At 46.5% G+C, this 24,515-nt stretch overlaps 1 protein-coding gene across 5 annotated transcripts in view; it reads right to left on the bottom strand.

The window, feature by feature from the left end:
• The window catches only part of SERAC1 (serine active site containing 1), a 59,508-nt gene that overhangs the window by 24,722 nt on the left and 10,271 nt on the right, over positions 1-24,515 (bottom strand). For 3 of the 5 annotated variants that reach the window (XR_016234454.1, XM_070073334.2, XM_008263732.4), the window contains exons 3-9: positions 22,441-22,477; positions 19,940-20,076; positions 18,707-18,796; positions 17,580-17,711; positions 14,829-14,950; positions 13,225-13,353; positions 3,709-3,822 (exon numbers count right to left, since the gene is read on the bottom strand). Coding sequence is in view for 4 of the 5 variants with exons in the window: in XM_008263732.4 (XP_008261954.2) it covers positions 3,709-3,822; positions 13,225-13,353; positions 14,829-14,950; positions 17,580-17,711; positions 18,707-18,796; positions 19,940-20,076; positions 22,441-22,477 (761 nt within the window). In the remaining variant the exon portion in view is untranslated. The remainder of the gene's footprint in view (positions 1-3,708; positions 3,823-13,224; positions 13,354-14,828; positions 14,951-17,579; positions 17,712-18,706; positions 18,797-19,939; positions 20,077-22,440; positions 22,478-24,515) is intronic. The other 2 variants (XM_089333589.1, XM_089333588.1) reach the window with 2 other exon arrangements.

Genomic DNA, 24,515 nt, shown 5'->3' with positions numbered 1-24,515 from the left:
AGATAACCAGGCAAAGCCCTATCTAGACGCTCCACCATCCTGGGGAAAAACCCCCAGAATGCATTTCTCACCAGGACTTCTGAAATCATTGTTCTTACGTTATCCTGCTTGGCTCTTGGCTGACAGCGTCTCTGTTATAAAACTTTTTCTATCTGTAGTGATGCTTCGGCTTGAAGCTACCTTACATCACCGCTGCCTGACCTTGAGAAATCTGCCACCTGACGACAGGACGTGGGCCTCTGCACACAGGCAGGTCGAGCTTCTGCACACAGCGCCTCGCCCAGACGGAGACACACGCCCCCGGCCCTCCCCCACCCCCACGGCTTTGGGGCTGGCCTAAAACACAGGAGTGGCAAACATTTATTCTTTAAATGACGGATTAAGGGAAAAGGGACTTAAATTTCCAGTGGAGAAAAGAAGTACAAGGGACAGCAAGAACAAAAACAAGAGAACACGTGTATTAAGGTAGCATGTCGACGGAGTTGGTCTCCCACACATCAGTGGGCACAGCTTCACCTTTTACTCATAGGATGCCATGTCACGTGATGTCACAATTTTAATTTTTAAATGGCTTTAAAAGTTTTACCGCATTCCAAGTGCATCAAAAAGTATGCTTTTTAGACATATATCATATGAGATCTGTACTAATTCCAGAAACAGAACACACAAAAAATGGAAAAATCTTCCACATTCATGGATTAGAAGAATCAGTATCATCAAAATGTCCATACTACCAAAAGCAATTTACAGGTTCAATACAATACCAATCAAAATGCCAAATACATTCTTCTCAGAAATAGAAAAAATGATGTTGAAATTCATATGGAAACACAATAGACTCCGAATAGCTAAAGCAATCTTGTACAACTAAAACAGAGCTAGTGGCATCACAATACCAGATTGCAAGACATACTACAGGGCAGTTATAATCAAAACAGCTTGGTACTGGTACAAAAACAGATGGATAGACCAAAAGAACAGAACAGAAACACCTGAAATCAACCCAAGCATCTACAGCCAACTGATCTTTGACAAAGGAGCTAAACTGAGCCCCTGGAGCAAGGACAGTCTCTTCAGTAAGTGGTGCTGGGGACACTGGATGTCCACACACAGAAGCGTGAAGCCAGACCCCTACCTGACACCCTTCACTAAAATCCACTCACAATGGACTGAAGACCTAAAGCTACAACCTGACACCATCAAATTATTACAGAACATTGGAGAAAACCTGCAAGACATCAGCATAGACAAAGAGTTCTTCGAAAAGACCCCAGAGACACAGGCAATCAAAGCCAAAATCGACAAATGGGATTACATCAAAATAAAAGCTTCTCCAGTGCCAAAGAAACAATTAGCAAAGTGAAGAGACAACCGACAGGATGGGAGGAAATATTTGCAAACTACGGAACTGACAGAGGTTTAATAACCAGAATATATAAAGAGATCAAGAAACTCAACAACAACAAACCAAATAATCCGGTTAAGAAATGGGCAAAAGGGGGCCAGCGCGGTGGTGCACTAGGTTAGTCCTCCACCTGTGGTGCCGGCATCCCATACGGGCACCGGTTCTAGTCCCGGTTGCTCCTCTTGCAGTCCAGCTCTCTGCTGTGGCCCGGGAGTACAGTGGAGGATGGCCCAAGTGGTTGGATCCCTGCACCCGCATGGGAGACCAGGAAGAAGCACCTATCTCCTGGTTTTGGATTGGCACAGCTCTGGCCGTGGCGGCCATTTGGGGAGTGAAACAACAGAAGGAAGACCTTTCTCTCTGTTTCTCCCTCTCTCTGTCTGTAACTCTGTCTGTCAAATAAATAAATAAAAATCTTTAAAAAAAATTTTTTAAATAATAAAAAAATGAAAAGAAAGAAGAAAGAAATAGGCAAAGGACTTAAACATTTTTCTTTTTCCTTTTAAAGATTTATTTATTTATTTGAAAGTCAGAGTTACACAGAGAGAGGAGAGGCAGAGACACAGAGAGAGAGAGAGATCTTCCATCCGACTGTTCACTCCCATATTGGCTACAACGGCCAGAACTACACTCATCTGAAGTCGGGAGCCAGGAGCTTCTTCCGGGTCTCCCACATGGGTACAGGGACCCAAGCACTGGGCCATCTTCTACTGCTTTCCCGGGCCACAGCAGAGAGCTGGGTTGGAAGTGGAGCAGCTGGGTCTCAAACCGGTGCCCATATGGGATGCCAGCACTTCAGGCCAGGGTGTTAACCCATTGCACCACAATGCCAGTCCCAGACATTTTTCAAAAGAGGAAATCCAAGTGGCCAAGAGACACATGACAAAATGCTCAGGATTTCTAGCTCTGAGAGAAACGCAGATCAAAACCACAATGAGGTTTCACCTCACCCCCATTAGAGCGGCTTTCATACAGAAATCAACAAACAGCAAATGCTGGCGAGGATGTGGGGAAAAAGGTACCCTAATCCACTGTTGGTGGGATGTAAACTGGTAAAACCACTACAGAAGATAGTGTGGAGATACCTCAGAGGTCTGAATATAGAGCTACCATGTGATCCAGCCACCCCACTCCTGGGAATCCACCCAAGGGAAATGAAATCAGCATATGAAGGTTATCTGTACCTCCATGTTTATCACAGCTCAATTCACAATAGCAAAGACATGGAATCAACCTAAATGCCCATCAACTGAAGACTGGATAAAGAATTATGGGATATGTACACCAAGGAATACTACGTAGCAGTAAAACAAAACAAAACAACAAAAAAACACAACAAAGTCCGGTCTGGTCATTTGCAACAAAATGGATGAAACTGGAAAACATCACACTTAGTGAAATAAGCCAGTCCCAAAGGGACAAATTCTATATGTTCTCCCTGACCTGTGATAACTAACAGGGCACCTGAAAGACAACATGTGAGGATGAGATGGACACTCTGAGAAGCAATGACTGTGACCAGCCCTTCTCATGACTGTTGAGGAACAGCTTCTACTCTGTGTTTATCTTTTCCTTTATAATATTCCCTTATCTTTTCTCTTTCATATGATTCACTGAATGCTCTGTTTAACATAGAGTTAATCATATATGTATAAAGCTAACTGAAAATAGACTGTAGGAAAGAATAAGAACAAGAATAGGAAAGGGAAGAGGAAGTGGGGTGGGCACAGTGGGAAGAATCACCAAGACCCTAAAGTTGTAATGGAGAAAACTATGAAGCTCACAACTGCAAAGCAGTGTAGTCCTACATACATTCATAAGAACTTACTTCTAAAGGTACAACTTAACAACTAGCCATAAGACCCCAAAATCCCTTAAGCTGGCTGATAAAAAAAAGCAGCTTTAAAGTGTTATAAAGATCAAATGAATAGGAATAAGTGGTAAAGTGACCATACAGATACTATCAAGAGTTAAAGTGATACTATAAATAGGACTAAGTGTTAGGAAACAATAATAGAAGAATTACTGTGTTCCTAATGCTGTACTTATGAGATACAAATTTAAAAAATGAAGATTAAATCCGCTTTTTCAAAGACTTAGCATAAATGAAACTCATGTCTTGGTGCTGAATCATGATCATCAATTCTAACAATTACAATGGGAAAAAAGCAGAAATTTCACAACAAATGGAAAGGTTCTTATCCTTTTACAATAAGTTGGGATTATGTCCCTTTCATGAACCAACCTGTGTAGTTGTTTCAATGCAATCATAAAAAGTAATTTTCTGAAACTGGGTAAGTTACCTCAGAATGTTTTACCATAGCTTCCAAACAGAACATTTCCACTGTAGCTGAAGGAACTTCTCCAAAACTTTCAGCATAAGGAAGTCCATTTCCTCCAAAACACCATAAGCCACCCTGAAATTAAAAATTTTAGTGAAAAATGACTAATTTTTTTTTTACAGAAAACTCTCCAAACTGTTTCAAAATACTTTTGAAACTTAAAGGGAACTTTACACAACTGGCTGCCTATAGCATAAAAGCACATGGAATTACCCCAGAAGACAGAAAGCAGAAACTCGGGGTGTGGCCGGGCGGATTACGTTCTGACATCTAACATGAAAGAGACACACTTACTGCTGCTCTGTCACTGATTAAGACATAAACACAGGAAACAAATTCAAAAAGATTTAAGCGGGCCGGCGCCTCGGCTCACTAGGCTAGTCCTCCACCTAGCGGCGCCGGCACACCGGGTTCTAGTCCCGGTTGGGGCGCCGGATTCTGTCCCGGTTGCCCCTCTTCCAGGCCAGCCCTCTGCTGTGGCCAGGGAGTGCAGTGGAGGATGGCCCAGGTGCTTGGGCCCTGCACCCCATGGGAGACCAGGAAAAGCACCTGGCTCCTGGCTCCTGCCATCGGATCAGCGCAGTGCGCCGGCCGCAGTGCGCCGGCCGCGGCAGCCATTGGAGGGTGAACCAACGGCAAAGGAAGACCTTTCTCCCTCTCTCTCTCTCACTGTCCACTCTGCCTGTCAAAAAATAAAAAAAAAATAAATAAATAAATAAAAGATTTAAGCAATATCACACATCAAATTTTATAAGCACAAATTCTTTTTTCTTTTTCAGGCAGTTAGACAGTGAGAGAGAGAGAGAGAGAGAGAAAGGACTTCCTTCCGTTGGTTCACCCCCCAAATGGCTGCTACGGCCAGCGATGCGCCAATCTGAAGTCAGGAGCCAGGTGCTTCCTCCTGGTCTTCCATGCGGGTGCAGGGCCCAAGCACTTGGGCCATCCTCTACTGCCTTCCTGGGCCACATCAGAGAGCTGCACTGGAAGAGGGGCAACTGAGACAGAATCCGGCGCCCTGACCGGGACTAGAACCCGGGGTGCCAGCGCCGCAGCTGGAGGATTAGCCTAGTGAGCCGTGGTGCTGGCCTATAAGCACAAATTCTTTTTTTATTTTTATTTATTTATTTTTTACAAATTCTTAAGACTAAAGAAATGCATCAGAAATGTTAGGATGGTAATGTTAAAAAATATTGGGGCCGGCACCCCATGGGAGACCAGGAGAAGTACCTGGCTCCTGCCTTCGGATCAGCACGGTGCGCCGGTCACGGCGGCCATTGGAGGGTGAACCAACGGCAAAGCAAGACCTTTCTGACTGTCTCTCTCTCTCTCACTGTCCACTCTGCCTGTCAAAAACAAAAACAAAAAAATATATATATTCATTAGAGACACTTCTTTTTGTCTTTGTCATATAAAAATACCTTCATAATAGGAATATTCCAGTTGTTCTGTATTTAACCCACATATGCTTGTGCACAGCCCGGCTAGTTCAGTGGTGTTATGATTCATCCATTGATTATCTGATAAATACTGAGAGCATATTATATATGAGGTACTGTACTTGCTACTGGGAAGACGCCAGGTACTGTACTTGCCCACCAGAAAAGAAATGGAGAATTAAATGAACATATAAAATAATTACAGAACGGGAGGGTGCCATGAAGGGTGATAAGTAGAACAAGCACTTGAGATAAAGAGGAGGACGGCTGGGCAGCTTACAGCTGAGATCTGAAAGGTGAAAATGATGTGGCCATGTGACAGCTGGTGGCAGAGGGAACCTATCTATGTGTGTAGATACACACCTGGCAAGTTCAAGGAGTGGACAGAAAGGCCAGCGTGGCTGAACAGGAGAGTGGGCGAGGCCAGGCAATCACAGGTGTTAGCAAGCTGAAGCCAAGGCTGGCTAGATGTGACATCTGAAACACTCACCTACTCTCCTAGGAAAGAAGCCCTGGGGATGAGCTAAGTTGGCTCTGTCTCTGTTACTTCACTTGCTGGGGAGCCTGACCCACAGCCAGAGGCAGGGGCACAGCACCACATGGTCAGTTTGCGAGATGGTGATGACACATTCATTCCCACAAGATTCCTTTATGTGCACAGCTGCTGGCAGTCAGCTGGGGACCTGGGGGACAGAAGCAGCCCACCCCTCCTTCTGAGAGCAAGCTGTGCAGCCTCCACTCTGTGCATCCACCTCTCTGCAGATCTCCATAACCTGCAGCATTTCAACTCCCAGCCTTAAGCCATCCAACAGGCCTCGCTCTCAGTCACAAGTGGTCTTGACACAATGACTTCAGGCCGGAACAGCTAAGCTGATTTCAGAGCTAGCTGCCTTGGGAAATTATAGGGGACGACACTAATTCCAGAATCAGTTAAGGGCTGTCCTTAAATTACGAGGCTAGAAGTCCAGTGAGGAGACCCTGTTCCAGCACACCCTGACCACTGTCCTCTCAACTGCACTGCTTCAGAAAGCAATCACGAAATCCCAAGCAGTGAAACTTCAGAGCCTGCTTGCTTCCTCAGGACCCAGGGCACAGGCACGGAGGGCCTCTCCCGGGGGCTGTGACTGAATGCAAGCGTCCAGGGCTCACCTGAACTGCAGATCCAGGAAGTATCCCTTCAGTGGCACCACCTGAGGTGATGGAAGCCAGAGCACCACCCGCTACCTCACCTCCCACCACAGCTGCAGCACAGATCCCCAGGCAGACACGGGCAGGTGCCAAGGTTAGCAGGGGGGGAGGTGACAAGAAAACCACCGAGCGTTTAGGCTGGCCCTGACCCAGCTCCCATGGGAGGGAGGACACCATTGGCTGCAGTAGGCCCACGCGTTCTGACACTGCTTCACACTGGGGATACCTCGGCTTTAACACATGGAAGAGGTAATCTCTGGTGCTTCTTCATAAGTATTACAAACTCAGGGGCCGGTGCTGTGGCACAGCGGGTTAACGCCCTGGCCTGAAGCCCGGCATCCCACATGGGCGCTGGTTCAAGAACTGGCTGCTCCACTTCCAATCCAGCTCTCTGCTCTGGCCTGGGAAAGCAGTAGAAGATGGCCCAAGTCCTTGGGCCCCCGCCACCCACGTGGGAGACCCAGAAGCAGCTCCTGGCTCCTGGCTTCAGATCGGCCCAGCTCCGGCTGTTGCAGCCAACTGGGGAGTAAACCAGTGGATGGAAGACCTCTCTCTCTGTCTCTACCTCTCTCTGTAACTCTGACTTTCAAATAAATAAATCTTATTAAAAAAAAAAAAAAGTACAACCTCAGAGCTCTGCAACTCATGCAAACTGAGCCTAAAATGATGTTCATTCTCCATGGGGGAAATGTAGGACATTGGTGTAGGCAAAGATTTTTTTGTATACAACCCCAAAGTACAGGTGACAAAAGCAAAAATTCCAAAATGGGATTATATCAAAATAAACAGGTTTTGCATAGCAATAAAAATAACACTCAGAATATATGAGAAATTCAAACTGAACAGCAATAATAATAGTAATAATAATCCAATTAAAAGTGGGCAAATGACCTGAGTAGACATTGCTGGAAAAAGCTACCAACTTAAAAGAAGGACCAACAAGTATATAAGCAACGCTCAACACCACTGATGGCCAGGACATGCAAAAGTCAAAACAATGAAACGTCGCATCAACCCAGACGGAAGGGCTATCATCAAAAAGACACAACGAATGCTGGCAAGACTGCAGAGAACGAGGAACTGCAGTGCACTGTGTGTGAGCACGTGAGTTAGTAGAGCCACAGTGGAAAGCCGTGTGGAGGTCTTCAGAAACCTAGAAACAGAACCGCCACAGGCTGCACAGGCTGCGGCAGGCCACTGCTAGGCACACATCCAGAGCTCAGGAAGAGACACTGCAGCGGCAGGTTTACTGCAGCGCTGTTCACAACAGCGAGGACAGGCAATCAACTGTGCTGTGCACTAACGGACAAAGACAAACAAAACGTTTTCTACGTACACACTCGGCCATAAAAACCAGTGAAATTCTGTCACTGGCAGCAACATGGACGGAACTAGAGGACATCGTCTTAAATGAAAGAAGCCAGGCATAGAAAGGCAAACCCTGCTCGTTCTCACTCATTTTTGTGGTGCTCAACAGTTAATCATACAGAAGAGGAGAGCAGCACAGTGCCTACCAGGGCCTGGGCAGGGTGTAAGGGAGAGAGGGGCATTGAGAGGAGGGGGAAGGGGTGCAGGATGCAGGGGGAGGGGGGGTAACTGAGTACTTCACAGCACAGAAGGATAACCATGATTGAACATTTCAAAATAGCCAGCAGAGAGCTTTCTGAATGCTCTCCACACAAAGAAATGGTAAATATCTGAGATGACAGATATGCCAAGGACCCTGACCCGATCATTCCACATTGTACACGTGAGTTTGAAATGTACCCCATAAACACATACAACTACTATGTCTCAATTAAAAATTAAATAAATGAACATTTGTTGATAAGGGTCTGAGGTAGAATGGCAGGGAGTTGAGCCTGGATGGGGAAAACACATCTTCGTCTCTCTTAACTTCTAACTGAAAATCTGCACAGCATTCAATGATGACTACAGATGGAGACAGAGTCACATCAGCAGAAGCTGGGACTGTCAGCAGGTGGACACTGTTCTCACACCACAGCATGAAAACACCATTAGGTAACCAGTGATGCTGCACACGCTCATCCTGGTGACACAGAACCTACACCACTTTCTGGTATTCCCAAACAATAATTATTGGAGATCAATATACGGACTGACTAGTCCATAGTTTCATGTTCTCGTACGTAGGGCAACAGCAATTGTAGTGGTCTGTCCTTAAAACATGAAATTTACATACTGTATTAAATCCTATGAAGCTGCCGCTCTTCCCAGTGCTATACAATGGAAGCAGTGCCAGCAGCAATGGGCTTACCTAGCCTAGAACTCAGTATCAAGGAATCAGAGCTTCTGGAAAAATCAGCTGATTCTAGAGCTGCAGCAGGAAAAGATTAGGATGAGCCTAGAGCGCCACAGAAGTGCTCAAAAAATAACAGAGACAGAGCCAACCCTCGGCCCCGCCAGCCGAATCCGGGACATGTGAGCATGAACGTGAATGACGACAGTACGTCATAACCCAGCGAACACAAACAAAGCACACGTCTCTATGCACAAGAGCAAGAATGCAAGAAAGAGGAAGGGGAGGAGGGAAGAGGAGGGAAAGCTTTTCCTCACAGAAGAGTACCAACTCACGAATGAATAAGGAAAAACACAACTGGTTTGAGAAGAAAGTGCCAAAAACAATTTATTTTTGAAATCTCTACCTAAAGGATGTGTACGTGATCTGCCTGCACAGAATGGAAATGTTTTAAGTATTAGTTTCATCATTTTTTAAAAGATTTATTTATTTATTTGAAATGCAAAGTTACATAAAGAGGGAGGGAGGAACAGAGATAATCCCATCTATTGGTTCACTCCCCAGATGGCTTCAACTGCTGGGGCAGGATCAGGCCAAAGCCAGGAGCCAGCACCTCCATCCAGTTCTTCCACATGTGTTGGGCCACCTTCGGCTGCTTTCCTAGGCACGCTGGCAGGGAGCTGGATCAGAAGCAGAGCAGCTGGGACCTGAAACAGTGCTCATCTGGGTTGCTGGCATCACAAGTAGCAGCTTAACCCATTGTGCCATAACCCCGGCCCCCACTTTCACAATTTCTGTGTGATGTATGATTCCTAAATACACTGATGGGAACAGCAGCAAGACAAAGCAATAAAAGGTCAGATGAATTACTTTCTCAGATGTCACCTTGGTTAAAAAAAAAAGATCTTCACAACGAGTTAGCTGAGATGAGTGAGGAGGGGGCTGGAGAAGGTGCAGTAGACCCCTGCCTTCTCCAAAGTGGTAAATGTTAAAACACAAACACAGGGACAGGTTCTGTGGCACAACTGAGTTAAGCCACCACTGGGTATCCACATTCCATATCAGAGAGCATGGTTCAAGTATCAGCTACTCCACTGCTAGTCCACCTTCCTGCTAATGAACACCCTGGGAGGTAATGGGTAATGGCTCAAGTAATTGGATCTCTTCCACCCATGTGGGAGACCTGGATGAAGTTTCTGGCATAGCCCCACCTGTTGTGGGCATTTGGAGAGTGAACCAGTGGGTGAAAGATTGCCCTCTTTCAAATAAGTATATATATATTTAAAAAAATACCAACATACATATAGTATGTCAGTTATGAACACATATACACAAGGTCAATTCAACTATGAATTTTTTAAAAATATTTATTTATTTATTTGAAAGGCAGAGTTACTGAGAGGGGTGGGAGGAGAGATTGATCTTCAATTCACTAGTTCACTTCCCCAAATGACTGCAACAGTGAGGGCTGGGCCAGGCCAAACCCAGGACCTAAATCCAGGAATCACACATGGGTGTCAGAGGCCCAAGCTCTTGGGCCCTCTCTCATCGCTTTCCCAGTATGTTAGTAGGGAGCTAGAGGAGAAGTGGAGCAGCCCAACTCAAACCAGCGGTCCTACAGGATGCCAGCAGCACAGGCAGCAGCTTAGCCCTCTGTGCTACACCCCTGGCCAAACCATGAAACTCTTTGAACTACTGGTAGGAACCACGACTTCTGGAAAGAGAAGTGGCCTAGTGGCACTGAACCACTTTCCCTCTCTTCACTTAGCAAAAGGTACAGGAACGCTGTGGAGGGTGAAAGAACACAACAGAAGGTAGAGGAACATTAACTGAACAGCCCTGTGAGGCTGAGCACCCAGAGTGCTGGAAGAGGACTGTAGTACAGACGTCAGTGCTGCTCCGGCCTCAGAATCAGCCCTTAAGGCATTCGGATCCGGCTAAAAAGCCCAAGAGAGTTTCTCAGGCATGGAAAGCTAAGACGCTGTGGCAAAAAATAACCTACATGAAAGATCTGTGAGTGAGATCCTGGTGGAAAGAAGGGGCCATCAAAGAAGGAGGTACCTTTCTCTGAAGGGAGGAGAGAACTTCCTCTTTGATTGTGGCCTTGTCTAAATAAGGTCAGAGTTTGTGAACTCAAGAGGCTTCCATAGCCTTGGCAGCTCATGACAAGAGCCTCAGGTGATCACTGACGTCATAAATAAGAGTGTCAATTGTTAAATCAACAACAGGAGTCACTGTGCACTTCCTCCCCATGCAGGATCTCTGTCCTTAATGTGTTGTACTATGAGAATTAATGGTAAAACCAATCTTCAAACAGTACTTCATACTCTGTGTGTCTGTGTGGGTGCAAATGGTTGAAATCTTTACTTAGTATGTACTAAGTTGATCTTCTGTATATAAAGATAATTGAAAATGAATCTTGATGAAGAATGGGATAGGAGAGGGAGTAGGAGATGGGATGGCTTGCAGGTGGGAGGGTGGTTATGGGGGGAACAACTGCCATGATCCAAAAGCTATACTTCTGAAATTTATATTTATTAAATAAAATTTTCTATTAAAAAAATTAGTGCTGCGGTGGGACACGACATGGCAGAACATGGCTGTGGCCACAAGAGCTTGTGTATAAATAGCTTGGGCCTGGCCGTGCTGACACTGTGACGTGAGCCTTGCTGAAAGTGGCTTCAGTGTGCCTGAGAGCAGAGAAGGGAAGGGAAGCGCCCAGATTCAGATAAGAAATTACTCAGAGTACCAGGCTGTGGTTTCTTAGATAGAACACACGCAGCACAAGCCAGCAAAAGGAAAGCACACGTGAAGAGGACTTTAATCAAAATTCCAATGTCTGTGGCACAAAGAGCACTGAAAGACAACCACAGAAGGCGGGAGCTATGTGCCAATCACGTAGCTGATAAGGGATCTGTAATGCAGCATACACACGAAGCTCTTTCAACTCAACAACAAAAAGACAAGAAACCCAATTCAAAAACACACAAAGGATCTGGATAGACATCTGTCCAGATAAGACACACGAGTGGCCACTATGCTCTTGAGAAGATGTCCACATCACCAATCATCAGGGAAGTGCAAATCAACTGGAATGGAGGCGCCGCCTCACACACACACACACACACACACACACACACACGGGGTGGCGACGACTCTGATGATGATGGCGGCAAGTGCTGCTGAGGGAGTGGAAACGCTGGAACCCTCAGACGGTAAAACAGTGCAGCCTCTGTGGAGATGCTGGGAAGTTACTTAAAAAACTAGATAGCACCGGCGTCGTGGCTCACTTGGCTAATCTTCCGCCTGCGGCGCCGGTACCCCGGGTTCTAGTCCCGGTCAGGGTGCCGGATTTTGTCCTGGTTGCTCCTCTTCCAGTCCAGCTCTCCGCTGTGGACTGGGAGTGCAGTGGATGACCCAGGTGCTTGGGCCCTGCACTCGCATGGAAGACCAGGATCCGAAGCACCTGGCTTCGGATCGGCGCAGCGCGCCGGCCATGGCAGTCATTTTGGGGAGTGAACCTATGGCAAAAGGAAGACCTTTCTCTCTGTCTCTCTCTCACTGTCTAACTCTACCTGTCAAAACAAACAAACAAACAAAAAAACTAGATAGGGAGATTCCATCAGGCAGCAACTCTACTGCCAAGTATATACCTGAGAATTGAAAACCTGTGTCTTGGGCCGGCGCCGCGGCTCACTAGGCTAATCCTCCGCCTAGCGGCGCCGGCACACCGGGTTCTAGTCCCGGTCGGGGCGCCGGATTCTGTCCCGGTTGCCCCTCTTCCAGGCCAGCCCTCTGCTGTGGCCAGGGAGTGCAGTGGAGGATGGCCCAAGTGCTTGGGCCCTGCACCCCATGGGAGACCAGGAAAAGCACCTGGCTCCTGGCTCCTGCCATCGGATCAGCGCGGTGCGCCGGCCGCAGCGCGCCGGCCAAGGCGGCCATTGGAGGGTGAACCAACGGCAAAGGAAGACCTTTCTCTCTGTCTCTCTCTCTCACTGTCCACTCTGCCTGTCAAAAAAAAAAAAAAGAAAACCTGTGTCTACCCAAAAACTTCTACATAAACACTGATACTGTGCTGTACTAGGAAATGCATATTTGGCCATAGAAAGGAATGAAACGCTGATACATGCTACAATATGGATCAATCCTGAAAACATCATGTTAAGCGAAACAAGTCAGATGCAAGAGTCACATACTGGATGATTCCATTTACGAGAAATGTCCACAACAGGAAAATCCACAGGGACAGGGAACAGATAAGGAGTTCCTAGGGCCCAAGGGGCGGGGGAGTGAGGAGTGACTGCTAATGAGTGCACGGTTTCTTGTGGAGATGGCCGAATGTCCTGGAGTTAGTGACGCTGGGGACTGCATCACTGCATATCAGCAGTATGTAAAACCCTGAGGATTATGATCCATTCATCCTTCAAGGTACAATTTAAGAGAAACTCCTGGGAAGCCACAGATGACCTCCTGAGCAGAGTTAAGGGCTCTTGCGGCGGCCTGCACCTCTGCTGCACACCCCGTGACCTCCTGTCCCGGGGCACGGCCCACAACCACAGGCAGAAGCTCTGAGTGACGAGACCATGAACGAACCTTCTGAGCTGCTAGACTCTGACTGCTCTCGTTCAGAGCCAAGGCTGTAAAATACTGGATGCACTCATCTAGATCCGTCTGAGGAAGAGAAGCCAACAACTGCCTGAGTTCTTCTTCAATGGAAGAATCCTGAAACAAAGGGGAAAGAAGTCTTCATAAAAAACTCAAACAGTACACACAAGATTCCCCCAGAAACAAAGCAAAAATGCGCATCAGTTAGTGCTTTTAGTCTTGAAACAACAGTACTTCCAATTAAAATTTTCTACTTCCGTGTCTGCTACTTCAATGTGAAAGACGTAATGTAACTTAAAATGTTTTCACCTCAAGTAGGCTTCCTGACATTTCGACTCAAAATGAATTACTACACTTTCTAACCAAAGCTATTGCTTTTTAAATCCAGAACTCATTATTATTATTTCATTTTTTCCAGTAATTTGTATCTTATACATTCCTTTTTCCCAGAGTTCATTGCTAACATCGAAGAAGAAAATGCTGGCCGACTGCTGTGGAAAACAAGAACAAGCACCAACCCAACAGAAGATTCGGCTTCACTCTCCAGTCCAGGAAAAGTGTTGAAGAATCATGCTTTAGATCCACGGCAGTGGGTGTCAGCCAGGCCCCACGGGTCCCCCAGGAAACACCGAACAGTGTCTGCAGACATACTTTGGCTGTCACTAAAGGGGGTGCCGCTGGCTGCTCAACATCCTACAAGGCACAGAACTGCCTCTTACAACAAAGTGCTATTTGACCCAAAGTGTCAACTGTGTTCAGGGACAGAAAACTTGATGCGGCCGGCGCCGCAGCTCACTAGGCTAATCCTCTGCCTTGCGGCACCGGCACACCAGGTTCTAGTCCCGGTCAGGGCACCAGATTCTGTCCCGGTTGCCCCTCTTCCAGGCCAGCTCTCTGTTGTGGCCAGGGAGTGCAGTGGAGGATGGCCCAAGTGCTTGGGCCCTGCACCCCATGGGAGACCAGGATAAGTACCTGGCTCCTGCCATCGGATCAGCGCGGTGCACCGGCCGCAGCGCGCCAGGGCCGCGGCAGCCATTGGAGGGTGAACCAACAGCAAAAGGAAGACCTTTCTCTCTGTCTCTCTCTCTCTGTCCACTCTGCCTGTAAAAAAAAAAAAAAAAAGAGAGAGAAAACTTGATGCACAGCAAACTTAGAACAGGGTCAGCTTATGGAAGTTCATATACCATGAACCTACCCAAGGCATACTGGGGTTGAGGAACCTCTATTCTGCCAAGGGCCACTTGGATATTTATTACAATAGTGCAGGCCACACAAATTAACAACTTAAAAATGAGCCTGCTAGAGATTCACTGAATTTTAAGTCCCACCTGCGGTTGCCTTGGCAGGGCCAGGCCAGATGATTTTACAGGCCTTACGCAGCCTGTGGCAGGACGATCCACGCCCTGGTGTACAGTGACGCTCAGAAAATTAACGGCTCTCCCCAAGGAGCCCAGTCTTCCCATGGAAACTGTGACTTCAGGTTTACACCTCAGTGTACCTGCTCGGCAACCGCTACTTCTTGAAATTTTACTTTATTCCCAAAGTGAAGATGATATATTATTTTTCACTCTCTAGATTATTTATTTACTTACTTCTTTTAAAGATGGTAAGGGAGGTGGTGGGAGAAAAAAGCGAAGATCACTCTCTTTGCTTCGTGCCAAACCAATAAGAGTTCTTGGATCACAGGCCTGCGCAATGATCCTATACTGGTAATCTATGACAAAACCATATTTTTGTTAACACCGAAATCAGTTTACACTTGTTGCAGGATTAAAAAAGCAAACTACTAGAAAACATTCTCATTTTCAAACTGCTCCACAATTATGAAATCCAAAAGTCTCCCAGCTATTTTCCAAAACTACAGCTGAATTTGCAACACCTAAAAACTAGAGACCCAACACTGCCATAACTGCCTCAGCATCTACGTAGGGACCAGGTCCCAGTATAGCTTTTCGGAAAAATAGAAACACAAATTAAGAACTGGTTAGCCACAATGAATTCTTCATTTTTAAAAAGATTTGTTTATTTATTGGAAAGGCAGAGTTACAGACAGAGAGAAGGAGACTGTCTACCACTGGTTCACTCCCCAAATGGTTGCGGTGGCCGGGGCTGGGCCAGCCTGAAGCTAGGAGCCAGGAGCTCCATCTGGGTCTCCCACATGGGTTGCAGGGGCCCAGGCACTTTGGCTGTCTTCCACTTCTTTCACAGGCACAGTGGCAAAGAGTTGGATCAGAAGTGGAGCAGTCAGGACTCAAACCTGCACCCATAGTTGATGCTGGCATCACTCATGGCTTTATCCCTTGCCCTATAATGCTGGCCCCAAATTATCCCTTTAAAAAAAAAGACTTATTTATTATTTATTTGAAAGGCAGAGTTATGGGAGGAGGAGAAAGAAAGAGAGATCAATCAATTGAACTTCCGTTCTGGGTTCACTCCCCAAATGGCAGAAATACCCAAGGCTGGGCTAGGCCTAAGCCAGGAGCCTGGAACTCCACCAAGTCTCTCATTTGAGTAGCAGATGCCTAAGCACTTGGGCCTTCATCTGCTGCTTTCCCAGGTGCATTATCAGGGAGCTGGATCAGAAGTGGAGGGCCAGCGCTGTGGTGCGGTAGGTTAATCCTCCACTTGTGGCACCGGCATCCCATATGGGCATTGGTTCTAGTCCCAGCTGCTCCTTTTCCAATCTAGCTCTCTGCTGTGCCCTGGGAAAGCAGTAGAAGATGGCCCAAGTGCTTGGGCCCCTGCACCAACATGGGAGACCAGGAAGAAGTGGCTGGCTCTTGGCTTCAGATCGGCACTGTGGCCCTCTGGGGAGTGAACCAACGGAGGGAAGACCTTTCTCTCTGTTTCTCCCTCTCACTGTCTGTAACTCTACCTGTCAAATAAATAAATAAAATCTTAAAAAAAAAAAAGAAGAAGAAGAAGAAGTGGAGCAGCAGGAACTTGAAAGAACGCTCACAGGGGATGCTGGCATCACAGGCGGCAGCTAAACCCGCTGTGCCACAATGATGGCCCCTAGGGGAATTCTTCCTTTTTATAATTCCAACATTCAGAAACTGTTTAGATCACAATTCAAAACACCATAGGTTATATTTAAATCTACTGTCTGGTGATGGCTGGTGCTTTGGGATTCTGTAACGGCCATGAAATTCCAGCCTGGGTCTCCACGTGGTATACTCTGACTTAAGCATACCATTCTTTAAATATTGAAAACAAAACTTCAGGAGTGGGTACCTGGTGCAGTGGTTAATGCACTGTTTGGGATACCCGCACCACATATAGGACTGCCTGGAATCAAGACCTGGCTCCTTTGATTCCAGTTTCCTGCTAAAGCCCACCCTGGGAGGAAGCAGATGATGGCTCAGATAGCTCAAGTCCTGGCCACTCATGGGGGAGACCTGACTTGAGCTGCAGGCTCCTGGCTTCAGCCTGGCCCAGCCCTGGCTGTTGTAGGCAACTGAGGAGCAAACCAGTGGATGAAGGATCTCTCTCTCTGTCTCCCTCTCTCTTTCTGTCTCTCTGCCTTTTAAATAAAATGAAAATAAAGAAATAAAGATTAATTTAGAAAAAAAACAAAATTCCAACCACTGACACAGATATTCTGAAGAGTTACAGCTCATAACCTGGGTGAGTACTTTAGGATCAAGAGGGGAACTTTTCCAAAATCTGCATTCCAGGACTCTTTCTCCCCTGGTATTCCAATGCATAAGTCTGGAATGGAACCCTGGAAGGCATATTTCCAAAAAGAATTTAATTTAAATCTCTACCACCATTAAGGGAACTAATTCTAACACTACATTACTGTTACTTTAGCCACCAAACAATGAATGAGTTTATGTGTATGGAGGCAGAGGTCTGATTTTGAAGCCTTTGAGAATATACTATTTCTATCATTCATACATTTTTCAAGATTATTCTGCTGGCCGGCGCCACGGCTCACTAGGCTAATCCTCATCCCTTTCTATTTCATGTCAGAAATCAAGAGCTAGGGGAGGGCACTGTGCCACGGCAGGTTAAGCTGTGGCTTGGGAGGCCTGCATCCTGTATCAGAGTGCTAGTTCAAGACCTGACAACTCTGTTCTGATCCTGCTGATGTGCCTGGGAGGCAGATCACAGCCCAGGTACCTGGGTTCCTGTCACACATGTGGGAGATGAGGATAGAGTTCCTGGCTCCTGGCTCCAGCCTGGCTCAGGCTCAGCTGTTACTGGCGTTTGGGGAGTGAACTGGCGAACAGAAGATCTCTCTCTGCCTCTCTGCCTTTCAAGTAAAGAGACGTCTCCAACAGAGAGAGGAAAAGCAAGAGCTAGCTGCTGGCAGGCCGGGCCCCAGCCGCTCCCGTTACCTTGCCAGTGGTGGGCCCCCGACATCTCCTGCACGGCCTCCAGTCGCGCGGTTCTGTCGCCCGACCGGCTCTTCCTCAGGAGTAGCCACACGGCACACTCGTGATCTTCCACATCAACCGTGCTGAAAGGGTCTTGGCAAAGAGAACACAGCAAAGTCAAACACCACGGCCACGTGACCAGTCAAGATAGCATCTTCACTGGTCATTTACAAGTACTCGAAATTGATAATAGGAGGGTTCTGCCTGGACACAGGTGTTGATGACTCACATCTTGCCCTCAGTTCAGTCACGTTACTTGGTTATAGGGATCATGAATTTTACAGTGCCTTCCATTACATGGTCACTTTTTTCTCTTTGTTGTCCTAAAACTTTGTATTTATTAACATCCACATGCCTAGACTGAGTGCCACAACTTTGCCATATCTGCTGCACCTGTCTGCATGCATCTTTTTCCCCGAAACTACTTAGAGGAAGCTGCAGATGGAATGACATTTTACCCTTTCATAGTCCAATCTGGCAGCTCCTAAGAACGAGCCTACATTCTCTCACATAACCATATTATTATCTCTCCCAAGAACGCTATTAAATCTTCTAAAATCATCGAGTCTAACTCCATTTTCAAATTTCCCCCAAAAATATCTTTAAAGCTGTTCTTAAAATGGGGCTTTAACAAAATGTCTTTAGTCTGTTTTAAGTCTAGGACACTTTTCTACCTTTTTTCTTCATGATGCCAACTTTTTAAAAAAAGATAAGGCCAGCTCGTCCACAGACTTGCCTCATTGTGTAATATGCATTTTTTGACATAATAGTCTCATTATGAAAAGGAGCGATTTCCTAACAAATCTGAAATTCTGAAACACTCATGAGAGCACAGTGTATACTGAATCGCTCAGTATTTATTTAACTCTGACAATACCGCACCCATGAAAGCTATCCAAAGGAGTAGACCCTGAAATCAAACACAGCCTAAAATTAAATATTACCAAAAGAATCGTGTGATTCAGTTTTCCACGGCTACAAAAATATTAGCATAAGAGATTTAAAAAAAAATCTCGGGTTGATCATTCAATGGCTTTCAGATGACTAGAGGATTCCAAGTCACTCGAAGTTTGACATTTAAGACTCACCAGCAAATGGGCTCCGGAATATCTTGGCTGACGCTGCCAGGACTTTCCTCACTGCTTTATGGACTTCTTTTCTTGCCTCATAGGCAAACCCTGAAATGATCACAAACTTACATAAAACCCAGCGCGTGCCGTTAATGCTATGCTCTGATACTTCAATGAGAAAAGTGTTCACAGAAAACATATAAAATAGTATCTTTGGCTTTTTATTATCATTATCAAGGCAACTAAGCCATTAAAGGAACACAGAGCTCTTCAAAATAAGATTGCTCTTCAAAATAAGATTGCTCTCCAAGCAGGGAAAAAGTAAAAATAACACAGTAACACTAACCAAAGCTGGAAAAATTCTCCCCCACAACACAGCACTAGCAGCATCCAGGTAAACGTCCCTTATATACAGTCCATCTTGGACTGAAATTTGGAGACGCCTCCCTAAAGAAATTAGCCCTCAGCACATAGAGCGCAGGCTCCAATGATCATCTATGTAACTGAAACTGGGACACAGCATAGAAGCTTACAGAAATACAGGAGGGTGATGTAATATCAAACAGCGACAGGATGGTGACGGACACAGCTCCCAGAGAGGGGAAGGGCACAGCCTGCCCCGCGTGGGGAACACACCGTGCTAACGGGCACATTCTGGCCAACAGTGTAGGAACAGGCAGCTGTAGTCGAGAGTGGTGACTCACCAGCAGCCCAAATCTGAAAATGACCCCTCTGCTCACCAAGCATCCGTGTGATTACTAACGAGGCCTCCGGTGACCGAGAAGGAGAACGGGCCAGCTAGTAGTAAAGACAGGTTTTCTAGTCTTTGTAACAGGTGGTAGGTAAGCTGGCATGCATATTTATGAATCCACCTCATGAGACTGGTTTGCATAAATAAATCTATTTAAACAGAAACATCTCCCAGCTCACTGTGATGTTTCTGTACCTGCCAAAGTGACAGGCAGGCTCTGAACTGGCAGGCTCACTAAGGTGGGATTCAGGTCAGGCCGTAACCGCCAGCTAGTCTTCACTTCATTTAATTCTGGAGAAGGACCAACCTGGGTAAAATATGGAAGCCTGAAACACTTGGTCTTCAATAATTCTTTAGGAACTTGCTTCTTATAAGGCTTGATGATTCTTAGAGTTAGCTGAATGTATCTAATTAATACTATGTTTTAAATAGACTCATTTTAAAATTCACAAACTAGCTTCCAATTCCACAAAAATGGGATCACTCTGCAATAAACTTACCATGGTTTTCTCTTTTATCTAAAGAGACTCCGTGCACATATATATACGACTTCATCTTTTCTCTCTCTACCACTTGTGTGTCTAACGTCAAAGACTTCTTCAAGGCCAGAACTTCGTATGTAAGAAACAAAGAACCTCTTAAAAAGAAACAAAAAAGTCATCAAAAACACATGATCTAAATGCAACCCAAGAGCTACTCCTCATTATTGAGCTTCTTACAGGGAACATCTTTCCTTTTAGCTGGGAGCATGAGTATATGCAGTAATGTGCATACACACACACACACACACACACACACTTCAGCTCAGTGAATATTAAATATCTGCATAATCAGATCCAGGCAAGAACAAGAACATTAACAGGAGGCCAAAGCCCACTGAGTGTTCGTCCCCACTTCCCATCTACTCTCTTTTCTCCATAGGTGATTATTCTGATTTTTATTATGCTAATATTCTTGTTCTTTTTTCTACAACGTTACCACCTATATACGGGTCTTTCAGCACCAGAGTTCACTTTTGCCTGTCTCTGAATTCTGTCTGCATGAAACCACACTGAACATTATCTTCCGCTCAGCCTGACTTTTTGGTGATTCATCCAGGCTGCTGCATATAAACACAGTTCCTGCATCCGTAACTCCACACACATGTGTTTTATCCATTGTAGAGACAGACCACGACGTAGTTATCCCCCTCTATTGCAGATGGGTGGTTAGGACATTTCTGGCTTGCTGTAACACATCTCACACATTTATACTGTGGACACATGTATGCTCCTCTAAGGCACGTATCCAGAGGTAGATCACATAATTTTTGACTCTCTACATACTGTTCAGAATTACCAGATAATGCCAACTTTTTTTTTTTTTTAAGATTAGCCAATTCATACTCCCATCACCAGCAAATTAAAGTTTCTTTCTTAAGATCTGTACCTAGGCCGGTGCCGCAGCTCAATAGGCTAATCCTCCGCCTTGCGGCGCCAGCACACCAGGTTCTAGTCCCGGTCAGGGCACCAGATTCTGTCCCGGTTGCCCCTCTTCCAGGCCAGCTCTCTGTTGTGGCCAGGGAGTGCAGTGGAGGATGGCCCAAGTACTTGGGCCCTGCACCCCATGGGAGACCAGGAGAAGCACCTGGCTCCTGCCATCGGATCAGCACCGTGTGCCGGCCACAGCATGCCGGCACACGGCGGCCATTGGAGGGTGAACCAATGGCAAAAGGAAGACCTTTCTCTCTGTCTCTCTCTCTCACTGTCCACTCTGCCTGTCAAAAAAAAAAAAAAAATCTATACCTAAAGTCAATTTTTAAATGTGAAATACAAAATTGTTTGTTGTATCCCGTCAAATGACATTTTTTTCCTAATCAGACTGACATACACGCTCCCTACATCCAGACACAAATGTTGCATTCCATCTGGACTCAGAACTCAGCAAAATCAGTCATCCCATGCCTTCTCTGGTCGGGGGTTTCCACCCTAAAGCAAGCAAGCAAGAGGGGTCAGAGCCTGGCAGGCTCCCGAGGCACCCAGAGCAGGCAGAACAGAATCCTCTACTGCCTGCAGGTCCGCTGAGCAGCCAGAGTGAATGTGGTCAGGACTTGTACGGGGCTTTCCACGGGAGACGAAGGTCTTTACTAAAATTATGTGACCAATTTTTACTAAATTCCTGAATGTAACTGTGATCTAAACAAAGAAATCGCATTACAGAAAAAGGCACACATTTATCTCTTGCCTGGAATGGGTCATAAAAACATAATCTGCTTTGCCTTTCATTACAAAGTCATGGAGAAATGGATATATTTGCATAAAATGTCAAACATAATCTTCATCACTTTAGCATCTAAACACTGATTGTATATTTATATGCATGGAAAAAGCACTAGCAAATTCAGTATAATCATATCAGACATATTGGACATATATTTCTTCCCAAGAAGGAAAAGAGAGCGAGAAACCACGTGCAGAAGAGGCTCCCTGGAAGCTCGGAGTGCACGCCTCTAACAGCGCCGGGGACGGCAGACGCCAGCTGCCGCATGGAGTACGCGCCTCTGACGGCACCGGGGACGGCAGATGCTGGCTGTGACTTTCCCCGGTCAGCCTCAGTGTCCCTCAAGGACAGCTTCATAGTAATTGAAGAAACCCCCAAAATAATTTTGACTATAGTCACGTCTGACCTCCTTGGCCACTCTACAGCCGGACACACGACGTGCCTGGAGGAGTGGAGAGGCTCGCTGAACGCCGGCGAGGTGTGTTCCAGGTGCCTTCCTCGCAGCGACAGGGCCAGGTGGGCAGTGTCTCCACTGCACGCGCAGACCCAACAGAACTCACTCCTCAGGAGGCAAAGCAACTGGAGCGGGGTAACAGTGAGTGGCAGACGCAGAGATTACGTCCGTCCGTCTGATGACAAAAGCTGCACCCTCTGACTACCCCCACTACCTGCAGACCACTTCCTTGGAGAAGCCACACAGTGGGAGTCAGAAACCAATGCCGAGTCCACGGTTGACACTTACCCTAAAATAAGTGATCCAGTAAACTTTATAATATTTCCTTCAAAAAGAAAGGAAAAAAGTCAGTGTGGCGAGTTACATTTTTAGACAGGAAAGGGACATGGGGTAAGCCTCTCACTAATTCACATGTCACTGGACAAGGAGTGACTGGTGTTTCTCTATTAATACAATCAATTGCTATCAGTTCATGCTTTCCTATCCCCAGGCACAAACAAATCAATCAGTAAGCACTGGGCACAAAAATATAACCTGCATTTATGGCATTTCACCCTCATCCTCTCCTTCCTCCAGCTCCTGTTCTGCTGTGCCATCCCCCACCAGATCACTAGAGACCCTGGGCTCTGGTCCGTTTCTGGTATCATCAGGACTATAGCACCTCCATGGAATACTATATCCAGGAAGCTCACTTCCCCCTTACTCCTTGTAGTTAGCAATCAATGGGATAAAGGAACGGAGGTTGGGAGAGGAATCTCCCTATCACTACTGACACTATATTGCAGAATTTGTTAAGTGAGTATACAAAATGGCAACACCCACAGAAATTATAATTGGTGGCTCAGTGCCATACATAGGTAGGCCCATTTAAAATACAGGTTACAAGTTTATTCACAAATTTTTGTTTGGAACTTGGAAAACTTTTTTTACGTTAAAAAAAAAAAAAAAGTCCTACTGGCAGACAGTGCTAATGGCCTGCAATCCACATGCCCCTTAGTCCACACTAACACAACCTGATGATATTTAAAAGTATTCAAATTCCCAGGTGCCTCTGCAGCTACGGCTAGCTGTGCAATGCGGGTGCAGTCAACCACCCCTAGAGAAGAGGACATCTTCAGGGAGGGAGCCTTCCCCGAATGAGGACAAAGCCTCAGAGTGGCCCCCAGCCTCGTCCTCCCTCAGCCGTCTCCCTGCGACTTCACGTTAGGTTCTGACTCACGCTGCTGTCGCCCAGCTTCTGCTGTAGGGGCTGGGCCCTGCCTCCACTGATATGTTGCCCACGCTGGTCAGGTCCTGTGGCCGCCCCCAAAACCTATTTCACCTGTACCGTGTGGGACAGACAGAAGTAGGCCTTGATTCAGAGCCTCAACTCTGGCCGCCAAGCAGACAGCTGCACTCCTGACTGGGGGCTGAGGAACCCTCCCCGACCCACTCCCTGGCCGTCAGGGCCTGGGACCTTCGTGGTGGCTCCAGGTGGGGGAGAGGCCAGTTCCAGGTCTGCAGGGGCTGTGACACGCAGAGCTTCTGAGCTGTGCAAATCCTCTGGGACATGCTTCCTCCGAGGTGGCTTTCTGAACTTCTGCCCCCGCCCCACCCTGAGGCCCAGAGAGCACCCAGTTGGTTTCCTTCTCTGCATCCGTCACTCGCTGTCTCTCTTTCAGTGGGCACTGGAACAGAACACAGCCTCACGGCCTTTTCTCCTACCCTAAGGTAAATTCATCACCCCTGAGTTTGCTTTGTTACAAGTAAGAGGAAAGCTCCCTTCTCCATCTCCACTTCTCTTTTAGTATTTAAAACACAGAAGCAGAATTTTGTACATGACAAGGACTTGTCCAAAAAACAGATCGGTCTTAAAAATGAAAAGGGAGGGGCTGGCACTGTGGCGCAGCAGGGAAATGCCACCATCTGCAGTGCTGGCATCCCATATGGGCGCTGGTTCTAGTCCCAGCTGCTCCTCTTCCGATCCAGCTCTCTGATGTGGCCTGGGAAAGCAGAAGATGGCCCAAGTTCTTAGGCCCCTGCATTCGCATGGGAGACCTGGAAGAAGCTCCTGGCTTTGGATGGGCACAGATCCAGCCATAGTGGCCAATTGGGGAGTGAACCAGCGGATGGAAGACCTCTCTCTCTCTCTCTCTCTCTCTCTCTGCCTCTCCTTCTCTGTGTAACTCTTTCAAATAAATAAATCAATCCTTTAAAAAAAAAAAAAGAACAAACAATAGGATGTAACAGTAAACATTACCAGGCTTATGGTCTATGGGGGGAGTCAGACGGCTAGCCAAGTTCTGCACTGACTCTGGAATGACAAGGGACGCACAGAACCAGGCCCAGGGTGTCAGGGAAAGCTGGCTGGGAGGGGCAAGGCC

Source organism: Oryctolagus cuniculus, chromosome 5 (assembly GCF_051225735.1).
Source record: "Oryctolagus cuniculus isolate XC-2025 breed Fujian yellow rabbit chromosome 5, ASM5122573v1, whole genome shotgun sequence".
Classification (NCBI taxonomy): domain Eukaryota; kingdom Metazoa; phylum Chordata; class Mammalia; order Lagomorpha; family Leporidae; genus Oryctolagus; species Oryctolagus cuniculus.
This window is presented reverse-complemented; position numbering and strand designations above follow the sequence as displayed.